Genomic DNA, 15,808 nt, shown 5'->3' on the forward strand with positions numbered 1-15,808 from the left:
ATTGTTGACTTTGAAGTAATGTTTTGGTCTTGTGTAAGCTAAAAATGGGTTTCGTAAGAGAAGGAAAGTGCAAACGTTTTATGATTTGACCATTTACAGCATGGCTAGCAACCTTTCAAATGGAACATGTAGTTTGAGGATAAGATTAAATTTGAAAGAATATGTTGGAAATAACATGCTTGATCCGAAAACAGTTGGCACTAATAGTATTTGAAAAACTATCTGATCCCTGTTTTACAGATATTATGGTTGGAATGGGTTATACACTTGAGGAAATTCAGGAATCCCTCGCCAAAATGAAATATGATGAAATAACTGCAACATATTTATTGCTGGGTCGAAAGTCTAATGAGGTAAGGATAAAGAACGAAGAACAAGGTTTCATTTATATAGGCTGTTTGCTTCAAATGCCTCTCAAACAGCAGTGAGTTTCCAGATAAAATCTATTTTGTTAGTGGTTGTCATTAAGGGATAAATATTGTTTAGAATGCCAGCCTGTTCACATCTACTCTTCTTGAATAATATATGGCACTTAGAATTCCCAGCTGAGAGACCTAACCAGTTCTAATATCTCATCGGAAGGACAGTCAATACAGCTCTTCCTCAATACTACATTACATTATCGGCCTGACCCATGTGCTCGAATCTGTGGAGTAGGGTTTGAGCTCCAACCTTCTGACTCAAATGCAAGAATGCTAACCCTGAACCAACCCAACACCTTTACTATCCATTGTGGCCAAAATAATATTGATTGCCCTCCTATTTCTATTTACCTTGCAGTGTAAATTTCTCTCATATTTCATGCTATCCAGAATTACAGCTGTGCTGCATAGAAAGCAGACAGGTGAGCTGAATATTAAGATACAGTGTGCAGGATAGTCCGAACATGCCCAAACTAATTTCCATTCTCCATCAAGAATACAACAGTTTTAGGTAACGATTGGTTTCGCAAAGCTGAAATCAGCAACTGAGAAGACTGAAAGGTTGAATTCAGCACCTTTTTTATTTATGGCTCATTGTCTCCTTGCCACATTTGCTATAGTGGTTCAAGAAGGTGACCCAAAAGACAATTAAGAATAGGTAATGAATACTGGCCTTGTCAGGATCAATTACACCTCATAAATAAAATCTAGCAATTTTTTAAAAGAAAGATATGACCTGCCTGGTTTAAAATTTTAAATAAAGCATGGTGGTTAACTGTTAATCAACATTAATGGATACTTTATAGGAATGCCTCAACCAGTGTCCACATGCCAACCAATCAGCACTCTGCTCTCATGCAGTCTAACTATTCGTTTTTCCTTTGAATTAGTTTTTTTTTAAATATCCTGATGAGTGCAAGACAAAACAACTTCAAGTTGACTTTTTTTAAAGCAATATTCAAGGCCTGTACTCCTAAAAGACATAATTATTAAATTAACTTTTCTCAAGGAGTTGCAGTAGTTCAGTTGATACTATGGTATAAAATGCTAGTATTGTTACGGTTGCATATTTTAAATCCGGTCTCCTTTTCCTTCTCCTATCGTGGCTTTATCTATTCCATTTCCATAACTATATTATAATGCTAAGGGCACCTCCATAGGTCCTTCCATTCTAAGCTGAAATGCCCAAGCGCCGCCTCATAATTTCAACCCTTTGACAGTGGCCACATGGTTCTTATATGTGCAAATTTGGAAATGGCCCTCTGTCTTGATGACGAGAACTCATTAGGTTGCTCGGTGTATCAGTTTAATCATGACCGTATCTGTCTTGTATCCTTCTGTCAATCTAAATATTGGTGATGGCTGCTCCAATTTAATGTACACATTCAAGAAGAGAGAGCTTATTTTTCTTCCTATGTTCAATACTCTTCATATGTGTCCATTTTCAATTTAATCTGCTAGTTTTTGTGGTATTTACATAATGTATATAAAACTTACTTTGTAACTTCTGAATTATCCTGAATTCACTCTTCATGTTAGCTTGATATCATTAGGAAATTTGACCCATTTAGATCATATTCCCGAATTCAGGACATTTAATGTAAATTTAAAATATTAGTGATAGCATAGAGTCCTAGGCCAGTACTTCAGTCCTTGCCAATTCTGACTTGACCTACCTAACGAGCACTAATTACTTCTACTTATCAGCCAATTTTTAAACTTGTAAACAGTGTTTACGCTGATCCTGTACAAAACTAATTGTCTTACGTGTGGAACTTTTTTCCCATTCATTCATGGGATATGGGCATCACTGACTTGTCCAGCATTTATTGTCCTTAATTGCCTGTGGGAGTGTGGTGGTGAGCTGCTGCCTTGAACTGCTGCAGTCTCTAAATAGACCATACAGCTGTTAATACCTGTTGATCCGACCAATGTAATTCCTTTTATGAGACTTTGAAGCAATTAGATACACTGAGTGGCTTGCTAGGCAATTTTAGAGGATATTTGAGAATCAATTACATTGCTGTGGATCTGGAGTCATATAGGCCACACCAGGTGAGAATGGCAAATTTTCTCCCCTTAAAGGACATTAGTGAATCTTGTGCATTTTTATGATGAACAAGAATAATTTCAATATCCCCATTAGACTAGCTTTTAATTCTAGGTTTATCAGTTGAATTCGTCTTGCACCAAAGGGCGACACACTGGCTCAGTGGTTAGCACTGCTGCCTCTCAATGCCAGGGACCTGGTTTCTGTTTCAGCCTTGGATGACTGTCTGTCTGTGTGGAGTTTGCATATTCTCCCCGTCCATGGGTTTCTTCTGGTGTACCGGTATCCTCCCAAAATGCAAAAATATGTAGATTAGGTGAATTGGCCATGGAAAATGCAGAGTTACAGGGATAGGTAGAGAGGTGGGTCTGGGTATGATACTCTTCAGAGGGTTGCTATTGACCCGATGGGCCAAATGGCCTGCTTCCACACTGTAATGATTCTATGATTCTGTAGTGGAATTTGAACCCATCCCAACACAGCATTAGCCTGAGTTATTGGATTACTAGTCCAGCGACAATACCACCATGCTATGACCTCCCTTGTCAGATGCCTTTAGGCATTTTTCTGTAGTCCAAACTTCTCCAAAGTATTGTCTGTAATCAAAGTTAGCTCCAAACAATCTGAATAGAATGGCTGGAATTGAAATATTCCATTTCTGCTGCTAGTTCAAAACAAATTTGGAAATAACCACTTAATGTAAATGCTTTAATCTCATGATAGTGCCTATATCTGGTAAGGCTTTCATGCTTCAGCTTTTTAGATTAGATTAGATTCCCTACAGTGTGGAAACGGACCCTTCGGCTCAACAAGTCCACACCGCCCTTTGGAGCATCCCACCCAGACCCATCCCCCTATAACCCACACACCCCTGAACACTACAGGCAATTTAACAAGGCCAATCCACCTAGCCTGCACATCTTTGGACTGTGGGAGGAAACCGGGGCACCCGGAGGAAACCCACACAGACACGGGGAGAATGTGCAAACACCACACACAGTTGCCCGAGGCTAGAATCGAACCTGGGTCCCTGACGCTGTGAGGCTGCAGTGCTAACCACTGAGCCACCATGCCGCCCAACTTTAACCAGAAGCTTTTTACAGTACATTTCTGGCGTAGACACATGTATGTGCAAATATTGTAGATATTGAATTCAGTTACTTTGCCATATTTGAATCACTGGTGTAAGAAGCATTTTGAAAATCTAGTGTGATCTTAACACCAGAGTGAATTAAAAGACCTCAGTTTGTCCAGTGAAATTGCTGTTGTGAACGTTACTGCAGTTTTTTTTCTCTTTCTAAAGTTAAAAAAAAATTTGGAGATTTGCTCTGAGGATAAGATTTGGTTTGGAAGCCCTCATTAATGAAGTTCCATGTTGAAAAGATATTTCTCAGACCTCAATCGTTTCATGTTAAAATAGGCATGCAGATATTTTCTAACTAAGTAGGGCTCAACAAACCCTTGCTATCCACATCAAATATCACATTAATACACTTGTGGGGATTGTAGATTGTGGATGGGAATATGAATGAAATGCACCAAACTGGAACTTGGTTTTGTCATTATGGAACTCTTGATTGCTTCTCAACTAAATTTGCTTCATTACCCTCTCAGTTGGAAGTCAGTGATTCAAGCTCCAGCAGTAACCTTTCCTTAGCTAAGATCAGGCCAAGCAGTGACCTCAATAATAGTACCGGACAATCTCCTTCCCACCATAAGGTCCAAAGAAGTATATCAGCCAATCAAAAGCAACGACGGTACAGTGATCACGGTAAGTGTTCAGAATCATTTTGCTATGGGAGCTTGATTGTTCTGTATGTTAAACTAAATATTGTGTGTTTTATTCTTACCTTACTGTATCAGCAGAAAACATACAGTACCTTTGTGGACTAGAATGTTTTAATAAAATTAACAATTGTATTATCATAAGAGCTAATCGTGAAGGTACTCATTTCATTGCCAAAAATTCACAGACCAGTGTATTACCAAAACCTGGTAATTAATATGCATCTGACATCACATACCTGGTTAAATTATTTTAATAAATTTCTGAGTAACGCTAATTACAAATTTGTAATCAGAATTTTTGGTTTTGAAGCTGGACCCTCTATTCCACCTGTGGTATCCTACCCAAAGAGAAGTCAAACTAGCACTGCAGATAATGACTTAAAGGAGGAAGTTCAGTCAAGGAAGTCTAGTACCACTGCTGTAGGAGGAAGAGGAATTACTCCTCCTAGTCCAAAGTTGGGAAGTGCTAACAACCCGAACAAAGCAGAGATTCCTGATCGCAAGAAGAGTTCTGTTGTAAGTAGTGTAAGTATATTGATGTCAATTATACTGTTAAATTATATTTATCACTAGTTCTAAAGTAATGTAGTAATAATAAAGAAGGGAAAATGTAAGAACCTCTTTGAAAAAAAACAAGTTTCAAACCTCAGGATGTCTTGAATGTTCCACAACCGATTACAGGTATCTGAAATGCAGTCACTGAGATAATGAGATAACTAATCAGATACAATAATCTGTTTTGGAGATATTATTTGAGGAATACATTTTGACTAGAACAATGGAAATAATCCTATTCTCTTTCAAATTGTGCTATGGCATATTTATGCTCAATAAGAGGGGAAAAATACATGGTTTACTCATGTCTTTATACTTCCTTTTGAACCCACAGTCTTCTGACTGTAATGCAACAGTGCAATAACTGAGTCTAAGCTGTAAATAGTATTGCAGATTGTGTGATCACAGCCATTATTAATAAACATCCTGTGGCAATAGAGCATTGGGCAGTGAATGCAGCAGATCACGGATCAGAATACCAAATAATGACCAGTACTTTTAAGTAAGCTTTGCCAGTTTATCGGCCACGTTGCTAGATCAAGTGTTTGGTGGAAAGCCTCAGAATCTGCTGGGAGAATTCTACCTCATTTTTGTTCATTATTGAATGTAGCTGGTTGCTACAGTAGAGGTCAGTATTTAAAAGCTCAAGCAGTCCTAGCAGGAAAAGCACTAAAAGAAAGAATTCAATTATTAAATCAACAGAAGCATTTTTAAAATAAATCAATGCTTTTTTGCCTATTCAGAATAACACCGTGTCTGGAGGAATGACCCGAAGGAATACGTACGTCTGCAGTGAAAGAACAAATGTAGATAGGCATTCAGTATTACAGAATGGAAAGGAAAACAGGTAATTAGTTAGTCAAAGATGTTTGGTAATGTAGAATTGATTTTATTTTAGAAGTATTTATCCGTACCAGTAATATCCAAATGCAAACATATTGCAATGGAGGAAGGTTTTTGTTTTTAAAAAACAAACCTTGTCAAATATGGCTTTTAAAAACCTCTTCAAATTGATCTTTAAATTTCCTGGAATAGCATTGTTGCCTAAAAATTGCAATGGACATAGTGCTGAAATAACAATAGAGTACTTTACAGCTTTGCAGTTTTTAAACTGCTGTTTTGTTCTGCCTTTTCTGTTGTTTAATTTAAAAAGTAAAAACGCAGCTAGCTTCTTTAACAGCATGGTGTTTTCTTTCTTTTTAATTTGCACTTGTTCAACATTGTGCTCCATGTTGTACTTCTGTCTGCTTCTGCCTCTATCTCAACCACACTTCATCACAGCCTGACAGAAATGTCTGCTTGTGCGACTAGTTCTGCGTCTGCATATGTATCTCCTCCTGCATCTACATCCGCTTCTACTACATCTTCCACTTCTGCCAGATTGCGACATCAGAAGTCAATGTCCATGTCAGGCTCAGGGTATGCTACCAAGATGATGCCTGCAATAGACAATGAAGCAGATTACTTCCGGCCTAAGTAAGCAAAGGAGGATAATTCTTTAAATCTATGTACTGATATTTTCTTATTTGACCTGTTTTGTTTAACCTCACTATGAATGTTTTTGAATCTAAACAATTGCACGGATTTAGTTGCAACCTGGTTCAGTGCCTATATTTACTCAGTCCTGAAACATCTATGTCACATTTGTTTGCAGTTATGTTAAATTGTAATTTGTTTCAAGCTTCAGTGAATAATTTGATCTAATTCATCAATTTAAGAAGCAGATAGAAAATCTGAATTAACTTTGTTATTAAAGTTGCAAAGGAGAAATTTTAAATTGTTTTATCCATTTACAGGATGTGAGCTTTGCAGGCTAGACTGGCATTTATTGTCCATCACCAATTACTGTTAAGAAAGGTGATTGCTATTCATTCGGATTGCAGTTTTAAATAACAAATGGATAATGCTCAAGATGGTGATTGGGGCCCAATAGCCTCTTGCTGCACCATTTTAAAAAAATCTGAGTGACTTTTGTTCTCTCTTAGCTCTTAATTTAAGGGAGCTATCCATGTACTTTCAGCTATGAATAGGTCACAAAAGATGTAATGTTATGTAGTCTTTTTCCAGATTGATTTAATTTCTTGCACAATTCTGGCCATTCAAAATGAATTTGGATGATTGTAGAATAATTTCCAGTCCAATACGTTTCATACATTTCTGTTCTAGTAAAATTCAGTAAATAGAAGAGCTTTCAGTAACTCATATTGTTTGTGCTTACTTACTAAGGATATATTTATTTATGCAATTGTGAATTTGCCTTTCCAGTTTGATATTCACACAGTACTGTTTGTGTAACAATGATGGTAAAAATAATTTTGTCGATACTGTTTGGCTTGCACTCATCAGGATGATTCACAAGAAATACCAAAGGGGAAAACATTGTTTGTACTGTCGGAGAGGAGAGCGCTGATAGGTTGATTAGTTGAAGTATTGCTGTTGGGAATGCACCGGTGGATGACTCAAAGTTAACTGTCAAACATTAAGTTTTCAAACACTGGTTGATCTGACTGGCCAAAACATAACATAACACTAAGAAACAAACCAAAAAGTGATTAGTTGAAACAGATGCATTGTGTGTACCTGTTCTCTCTGTCAGTTATAGACTTAGTCATTAGAGTCATACAGCACAGAAGCAGACCCTTTGGTCTAACCAGTCTATCCTGACCATAACCTCAAACTAAACTAGTCCCATCTGCCTGCACTTGGCCCATATCCCTCCAAGCATTTCTTATTCATATACTTGCCTAAATGTCTTTTAAACATTGTATTTGTACCCACATCCACCACTTCCTCTGGAAGTTCATTCCACACATGAAACATGCTGTAAAAACAGAAAAAAATGCCCCTCATTACTACTTTAAATCTTTCTCCTCTCACCTTAAAATTATGTCCCTAGTCTTGAAATCCCCCACCCTAGGGAAAAGACACCTGCCATTCACCTTATCTACACCCCTCATTATTTTATAAACCTCTACAAGATCACCTTTCGACCTTTTATGTTCCATTGGAGGGGAAAAAATGTCCCAGCCTATCCAACCTCTTCTTATAACTTAAACTTTCCATTCCTGGCAACATCCTGGTAAACCTCTTCTGAGCACTCTCTAGTTTAATGAAAACTTTTTAATAATAACAGGGAAACCAGAACTGGACACGGTCAACAAAGAATGGCATCCCATGTGTTATCGTGTATATTTTCGAGTACATACAAGTGCACCATTCTGTGAACCTGAGGGTAACAATCCTGAATTTGTTGTCAGCATAATCCTTTTCACACTGAGGATATTTTAGCTTGCTTTCAAGTAAGGCTGCCTGGTCATGCTGAGCAATAGAACCAGTGGGTCCAAATTTGTACCCACTCATTGCTGGACTTCTGAAAGAGCAATGTGCTGCTAGATGATGTGTTAAATGCAATAAGGTTCGTCCTCATGACTTATTCAATGTATGGGCTGCCCAAGTTGCATAAGGGTAATGTACCTCTTATGCCCTGTATTATTTATGACCAGTTTTGCATAGGATGAACTGGCCAATGTTTAGGCAACTTGTTACAATCACTTTTGATCAAGTTTTCCATGTACACGGTGAATGATTCCTTCACACTTGCAAACATCATACTGGATTTGCATATTGATAGAAAAATAAGTGTCCATGTGCACATTTGACATAGTTAACCTAGTCACCAAGGTACACAAGGATGCCATATGCATTTGCACTGCAGCAGCATATGATGATTATATGGACCTGTCTCCATTGTGTGAATCAGTAAATGTTGAATTTATGAACTTAGCAACTTGCCCAGCTTCATTCAGTTTTAAAAACACTATATCTGCCTAAATAGATAGTGTTGCCGTGGTATCTCTGGGAGACCCAGCTTTCTCAAATGTTTTTGTTGGATTCCATGACAAGTCTAAATTCGATGGAACGACATCTAACCCCCCAACCCCTTTCATAATTCCAATATGTAGGTGTTGTTTGCTATATTTAAAACTGTAACTACAAGTAAGAATTTCCTTGCGTCTTAATGGTTCTAATCTGCATTCAAGCTTACACTTGAAATGGAGCAGACACGTGCTTCCTCTTCTTGATGCCTGAGGTGAAAAGTTAGCTTTTGGGGTTCTCTACTACCTCCTGCAAGCCTGTCTTCACTGGTCAATGTGCACATTGGGCTTCTTACAATTCCAAGGCTGAAAAATGGCCCAAACAGCAACCTCATAAATAGGGCCTGAGCCATTTATTCAATCATGCAAGCTTGATACTGAAATAGAGTGCTTCAAAGTTATCCTGCTCAAATCATTCTTGCTGCAAATCATGGAAACTCCTGGACAAACCTAAGATAATTATTTTGGTTCCTGAGAAGTGTCAAGTTTACCTCTGATATCTCAACAGTTTGAGCAATAGGTGGAGCTAGCTTTTCAGGCTGCTGCTATGAGTAGCAGCACGAGTGCCTTTCATCCCCAACAGGATGTTGCTAAAAAGTCATTCTGCCTTCTTCAAAGGAGCAGCACAGTGGCTCAGCAGTTAGCAGTTCCTCAGTGCCAGGGACCTGGGTTTGATTCCAGCCTTGGGCACCTGTCTGTGTGGAGTTTGCACATTCTCCCTGTGTCTGCATAGCTTTCTGCCAGGTGCTCCAGTTTCCTCCCATAGTCCAAAGATGTGTAGGTTAGGTGAATTGGCCATGCTAAATTTCCTATAGTGTCCAGGAATGTGTAAGTTAGATGAATTAGCCATGGGAAGTGCAGGGTTACAGGGATAGGGTATGGGGTTGAGACTGGGTGTGATGCTCCTCACATAGTCAGTATGGACTTGTTAGGCTGAATGGCCTGTTTCCACTCTATCGGGATTCTATTCTGTGAAAGCAGTAAAATGGAAGAAGTGATGCAGGGTATTTAGGTCATACGATAAAGTTGGTGGTGAGTCATATCAAACACCATCCCTTTAGGTGTTCGTAAGAAATTAGCTATCTACTGTACCCAACCAGCCTGAGCTTGCGAAACTCCTAATGCAATGTCCAACATTAAACGTAATTCTGCAATTGGGCAACATTTGCTTAAATAAAGCTAAGAGTGCATAGAATTAGACGGACAATTTAGGATTGTTAGTGGGGCATACAATATTGCATACTTGTGTGCTTGGGGAGCCACATTTGCAGGGCCCGGTTCCTTTCAAGCAAAAAGGACATGTTTCATTTGTTTCAATTCAATAACATAGGTCCTAGCCAATCTCTTTATTTCTCATGTTATGTTAATTGAACATTTTATTTCACCAGAAAAAACTTCTGAGACTTGGTAATGTATTGAGAGTATTTTTAATTCCCAATATGTTGGCAATAATATTGGAATGTAAGTAGTTACAAAAGACACTTTATTACTTTTCCAGTAATTATTGTATTCTTCTAACGGCTTGAACAATTAGTGTCAATCTTTCTGATTTAAAATTTAAACAAACCTTGGTAGTTAAATGTCAATGATCATTTAACTGATGTATTCTCCCTGGCAGCACCTCTACCGATTGAAATCTACTTACCAGCCAATCAGTACTCCTGTATCTTATAGTATAAATGTCGCTTTCCCTTTATTTTGGTATTTCTTGTATATTGTCCTGATGAATGCAGGACAAAATGCATCTTTTTTTTCCAACAGTACTCAAGCTCTATACTACTAAATAGCTGTTATTGTTTCAGTTGGTATTTTTAATCTTGCACAAGCCAAATTTTCAACAATAGATAATTTCCTTAAGTTTTTCTGATGTATGTTAGTTACTAATATTTCATTTCTCTAGAAAGAAATTTCAAGAACTGGTAGTCTGGTATACTCGGGAATATTTTTAATGCCCAATATGTTTTGCTACTACTTAATTACTTACCAGTAACAGCTACTTTTTTTTAAAATAACTATATGCATTCTTGTAGCACTGCTCCAGGTCAGAGGACACCTGTGACCTCCACCCATAGTATCAGCAGCACAACCACTCCTGACCGCCTGCGTTTCCCCAGAGGAACTGCCAGTCGTAGCACTTTCCATGGTGGCCAGCTTAGAGAACGACGCAATGCAACATATAATGGACCACCTGCATCTCCAACACTGTCTCACGATGCCACTCCTCTATCACAAACACGAAGCCGAGGCTCTACAAACCTCTTTAGTAAATTGACCTCAAAGCTCACGAGAAGGTGAGTGTAATTATAGGATTTTGAATAATGTTGCAGGGTGCTAACTTGCATAAGATATATAAAGAGAAATTTGATAATGATAGAGCTTGTAAAAGTATTTAACAGGCATCCATTCCAGTGTTTTTATTCTTGACAAATTCAGGTTGACCTTTTAATCATTACTTGAGCTTGAATAGCAATGCAAAATAATTACTACAGGGATCACTCGAACATTGACCACAGCTGTATTCTGGTTAGTTGAATTTTCCCCTTTTCCAGAATTACTTATTGCACGACATTGCTAGCAATAAACCTAAAACTTGTAATTTAATGGGTTTTTTAATATCCTCAGTATTTCCCATATTCTCAATGAGCTGTTTCAAGTGTGGTCACCACTTTCATGTACTACATGCTGCTGCCATTTAGCACAAAGGAATATTCCACATGCAACATTGAAAGTAACACAAAGATGTAGGAAATATGGCGGGAGTGAGCCATTTGGCCCTTCAGACCTGAGCCACTAAGATGATGGTTGATCTAAGGTGACTTTAATTACATTTCCTGCCTGCCCCATGTGACTGCAGAATGTGGACAGTCCTGGATACCGATGTGATACAGGTTAGACATATCCACAGTATGTGTCTGCAACGCAAATAGCTTTGGCTCAGTTATAAACAGGAAGCTGAGTTGTTGACACTATTGCATCAGAGAGGAAAGAAGTTACATGGATGCTTTGCTCTAAATGGCAGTTACTCACCTTAGGATAGCATTTTCTTATTAGCCAGGAATAGGGAGTGTACACAACTGTGATTGAGGCAATTATGAGAGTCAATAGGCAGAAGTGGACAAGCCTCAGCCTTTGCAATTTTCTTAACAGGCTTGACGTTCATGCAACCTATGTGGATGAAAGCAAACTCTGCAAACCGAACAAGCAAATTGACTAAGACACCACATTGCAGGATGCCATTCAACCAGGACAGATTAATAGGAATGAAATGATAGGAGTGAGCAGTATAGTCAGGGGGATTGAAATATTTATGGAATCATAAAGATTGAGAGGTTTCCTGCCTGAACTATCCTCCCAGGCATTAAGACATATGCAGCTAAGAAGAAAAGTCCACATGTCTGTGTTGTCAGACTGATGCCAGGGCTCGTGACATCTGTAAGCTGGAGGAGCAGAATCCAGTGATTGTGCCCAGTTAGATACAAAAGACGTAGAACTCCTGAGGAACTTCTGCTGAGTGAATACCAGCAGCTAGTTGCTAAATTAAAAAGCAGCATCTCAATGATAATATCTCTGGATCACTACTGCAGCCACAAGCAAATTGGTATAGGGTAAATAACATAGAGGGTTAAACGTATGGCTCAAAGATTAGTATGGGAGAAATTAGAGAACAACGACCAGCTAGCTTAAAAATAGATGCTAAGTGTTTCTGCATGTATTTAAAAGGCAAAGATTAAATAAAGTGAGCATAAAAGAAGTAGCTGCTGAGATAGTAGCTCCATTGGTTTTGTTTTCTAGACTTCCTGGATTCTGGAAAAATCCCATTAAATTGGAAAGTAGTGAATGTGATTCGTAAATTCAAGAAAGGAGGAATACAGAAATCTGGAAACTACAGGCTGGTTAGCTTCATATTTCATAGAATCTCCATACTATGGAACCAGGCCATTCGGCCCAAGAAGTCCACAACGACCCTCCGAAGAGCATGCTACTCAAACTATTCTGCCTACCCTATCCCTGTAACCCTACATTTCCTGTGGCAAATGCACCTAATCTATACATCCCCCCAACACTATGGGGCAGTCCACTAACTTGCCCATCTTTAGATTGTGGGAGAAAATCGGAGCACCTGGCGGAAACCACATAGTCGCCCGAGATTGGAATTGGACCCAAGTCCCTGGCACTGTGAGGCAGCAGTGCTAACCACTGAGCTATTGTGCTGCATAAGGAAACGGTTGATGTCCATTATTAAAGAGGTTAGGGTACAACACTTAAATCGGAATCCAGTCTGGCAGGGTCAACATGTAAAAGGGCAATCATGTTTGACTAATTTAGTGCAGTTCTGTGGCACTAACAAGCAATGTAGACAAAGGGAAGTTTGTGAATGTGCTTAGATTTCCAGAAGGAATTTGACAAAGCACACATCAGATATTATTACACAAAATAAAAGTTCTTCGTGAGGGTAACGCATTAGCCTGGATAAAATGTTACTTCGGAAACAGGAAATGGTAGGAAAAAGTGTATCGTTTTCAGGTTATCAAGGTGTGAAGAGTAGACTACCACAGGGATCTGTGCTGGTACCTCCAACTATTTACAGTTCATTTCAATATTGAAAGGATCCACTCGTCTCTAAATTGGTAATGATTCAAAGGTATGTTGTGAAAAGGACATAGGGACTGTAAAGCAGTATATTTAGATTAAATGACAGCAAAAAATTGGCAGATTTATTAAAATGTCTACTTTGGCAAGAATAATGGAAATTATTTTATTTCATTGTTGTGATATTGCAAAACTAGGGCATTCAGGTTGAACTGGGTGTGCTGGTGGATGGATCATAAGAATTTTAGATTGCAGGTACAGCAAGCGATAAGAAATGCAAATGACAAAGTTGTAATTTATTGTGAGGAGATGAAGTATAAAAACAGAGGTTTTGCTACAGTTGTATCGGGCAGCTAGAGTTGTATATGCAGTTTTGATCTCCTTATTTGAAAAAATATATAAATGCATTCGAATGTGTTATGAGAACATTTGCTTGATTGATACTTGGTGTGGTCAGAAAGGCTGGATTTCCTCATTTGAGTTGAGAAGATTGAGACACAATCTTGTTGAAAGATACAAGATCCTCAAAGAACTTGACAGGGTGGATGCTGAAAGAATATTTTTGTTTACGGGAGATACTTTTAACTTAGCAGTTTAAAAATAAGGGGACTCCTTAAGACAATGGAGATGTTTTTCTCTGACAGTTGTGACTCTAGAACTCTCTTCCCTGAAGAGTGGTAGAGGCAAGATCATTGAACATTTCTGAAGGTGGAGATAGATACTTAACCAAAAAAGAGTGAAAGATTATTGCGGGTAGGTTCAAAATCGAATTGGAGCCATGATCAGATCAGGCCTCAATGCCCTCCGCTTCTTCCTGTCCCGCAGGCCCGACCAGGCCCCCTCCACCGACGCTCTCATCCGCCTAGCCGAACTCGTCCTCACACTCAACAACTTCTCTTTTGACTCCTCCCACTTCCTACAGACTAAGGGGGTGGCCATGGGCACCCACATGGGTCCCAGCTATGCCTGCCTCTTTGTAGGTTACGTGGAACAGTCCCTCTTCCGCACCTACACAGGCCCCAAACCCCACCTCTTCCTCCGGTACATTGATGACTGTATCGGCGCCGCCTCTTGATCCCCAGAGGAGCTTGAACAGTTCATCCACTTCACCAACACCTTCCACCCCAACCTTCAGTTCACCTGGGCCATCTCCAGCACATCCCTCACCTTCCTGGACCTCTCAGTCTCCATCTCAGGCAACCAGCTTGTAACTGATGTCCATTTCAAGCCCACCGACTCCCACAGCTGCCTAGAATACACCTCCTCCCACCCACCCTCCTACAAAAATTCCATCCCCTATTCCCAATTCCTCCGCCTCCGCCGCATCTGCTCCCACGATAAGACATTCCACTCCCGCACATCCCAGATGTCCAAGTTCTTTAAGGACCGCAACTTTCCCCCCCACGGTGATCGAGAACGCCCTTGACCGTGTCTCCCGCATTTCCCGCGACACATCCCTCACACCCCGCCCCCGCCACAACCGCCCCAAGAGGATCCCCCTCGTTCTCACACACCACCCTACCAACCTCCGGATACAACGCATTATCCTCCGACACTTCCGCCATTTACAATCCGACCCCACCACCCAAGACATTTTTCCATCCCCTCCCCTGTCTGCTTTCCGGAGAGACCACTCTCTCCGTGACTCCCTTGTTCGCTCCACACTGCCCTCCAACCCCACCACACCCGGCACCTTCCCCTGCAACCGCAGGAAATGCTACACTTGTCCCCACACCTCCTCCCTCACCCCCATCCCAGGCCCCAAGATGACATTCCACATTAAGCAGAGGTTCACCTGCACATCTGCCAATGTGGTATACTGCATCCACTGTACCCGGTGCGGCTTCCTCTACATTGGGGAAACCAAGCGGAGGCTTGGGGACCGCTTTGCAGAACACCTCCGCTCAGTTCGCAACAAACAACTGCACCTCCCAGTCGCAAACCATTTCCACTCCCCCTCTCATTCTCTTGATGACATGTCCATCATGGGCCTCCTGCACTGCCACAATGATGCCACCCGAAGGTTGCAGGAACAGCAACTCATATTCCGCCTGGGAACCCTGCAGCCATATGGTATCAATGTGGACTTCACCAGTTTCAAAATCTCCCCTTCCCCCACTGCATCCCTAAACCAGCCCAGTTCATCCCCTCCCCCCACTGCACCACACAACCAGCCCAGCTCTTTCCCCCCCACCCACTGCATCCCAAAACCAGTCCAACCTGTCTCTGCCTCCCTAACCAGTTCTTCCTCTCACCCATCCCTTCCTCCCACCCCAAGCTGCACCCCCAGCTACCTACTAACCTCATCCCACCTCCTTGACCTGTCCGTCTTCCCTGGACTGACCTATCCCCTCCCTACCTCCCCACCTACACTTTCTCCACCTATCTTCTTTACTCTCCATCTTCGGTCCGCCTCCCCCTCTCTCCCTATTTATTCCAGTTCCCTCCCCCCATCCCCCTCTCTGAAGGGCCGAGGCCCGAAACGTCAGCTTTTGTGCTCCTGAGATGCTGCTTGGCCTGCTGTGTTC

General features: G+C 40.5%; 1 protein-coding gene across 19 annotated transcripts in view; it reads left to right on the top strand.

Moving 5' to 3' along the window:
* Positions 1-15,808, top strand: part of mark3a (MAP/microtubule affinity-regulating kinase 3a) — a 189,710-nt gene that overhangs the window by 137,980 nt on the left and 35,922 nt on the right. For 9 of the 19 annotated variants that reach the window (XM_059649116.1, XM_048537579.2, XM_048537582.2 and 6 more), the window contains 6 exons: positions 241-353; positions 4,087-4,243; positions 4,571-4,785; positions 5,559-5,662; positions 6,097-6,291; positions 10,721-10,981. In XM_059649116.1, coding sequence (XP_059505099.1) covers positions 241-353; positions 4,087-4,243; positions 4,571-4,785; positions 5,559-5,662; positions 6,097-6,291; positions 10,721-10,981 — 1,045 coding nt within the window. Of the gene's footprint in view, positions 1-240; positions 354-4,086; positions 4,244-4,570; positions 4,786-5,558; positions 5,663-6,096; positions 6,292-10,720; positions 10,982-12,482; positions 12,584-15,808 lie in introns of all 19 variants that reach the window. The other 10 variants (XM_059649120.1, XM_059649118.1, XM_048537580.2 and 7 more) reach the window with 5 other exon arrangements.

The sequence above is a fragment of the Stegostoma tigrinum genome, chromosome 10 (assembly GCF_030684315.1).
Source record: "Stegostoma tigrinum isolate sSteTig4 chromosome 10, sSteTig4.hap1, whole genome shotgun sequence".
Classification (NCBI taxonomy): Eukaryota; Metazoa; Chordata; class Chondrichthyes; order Orectolobiformes; family Stegostomatidae; genus Stegostoma; species Stegostoma tigrinum.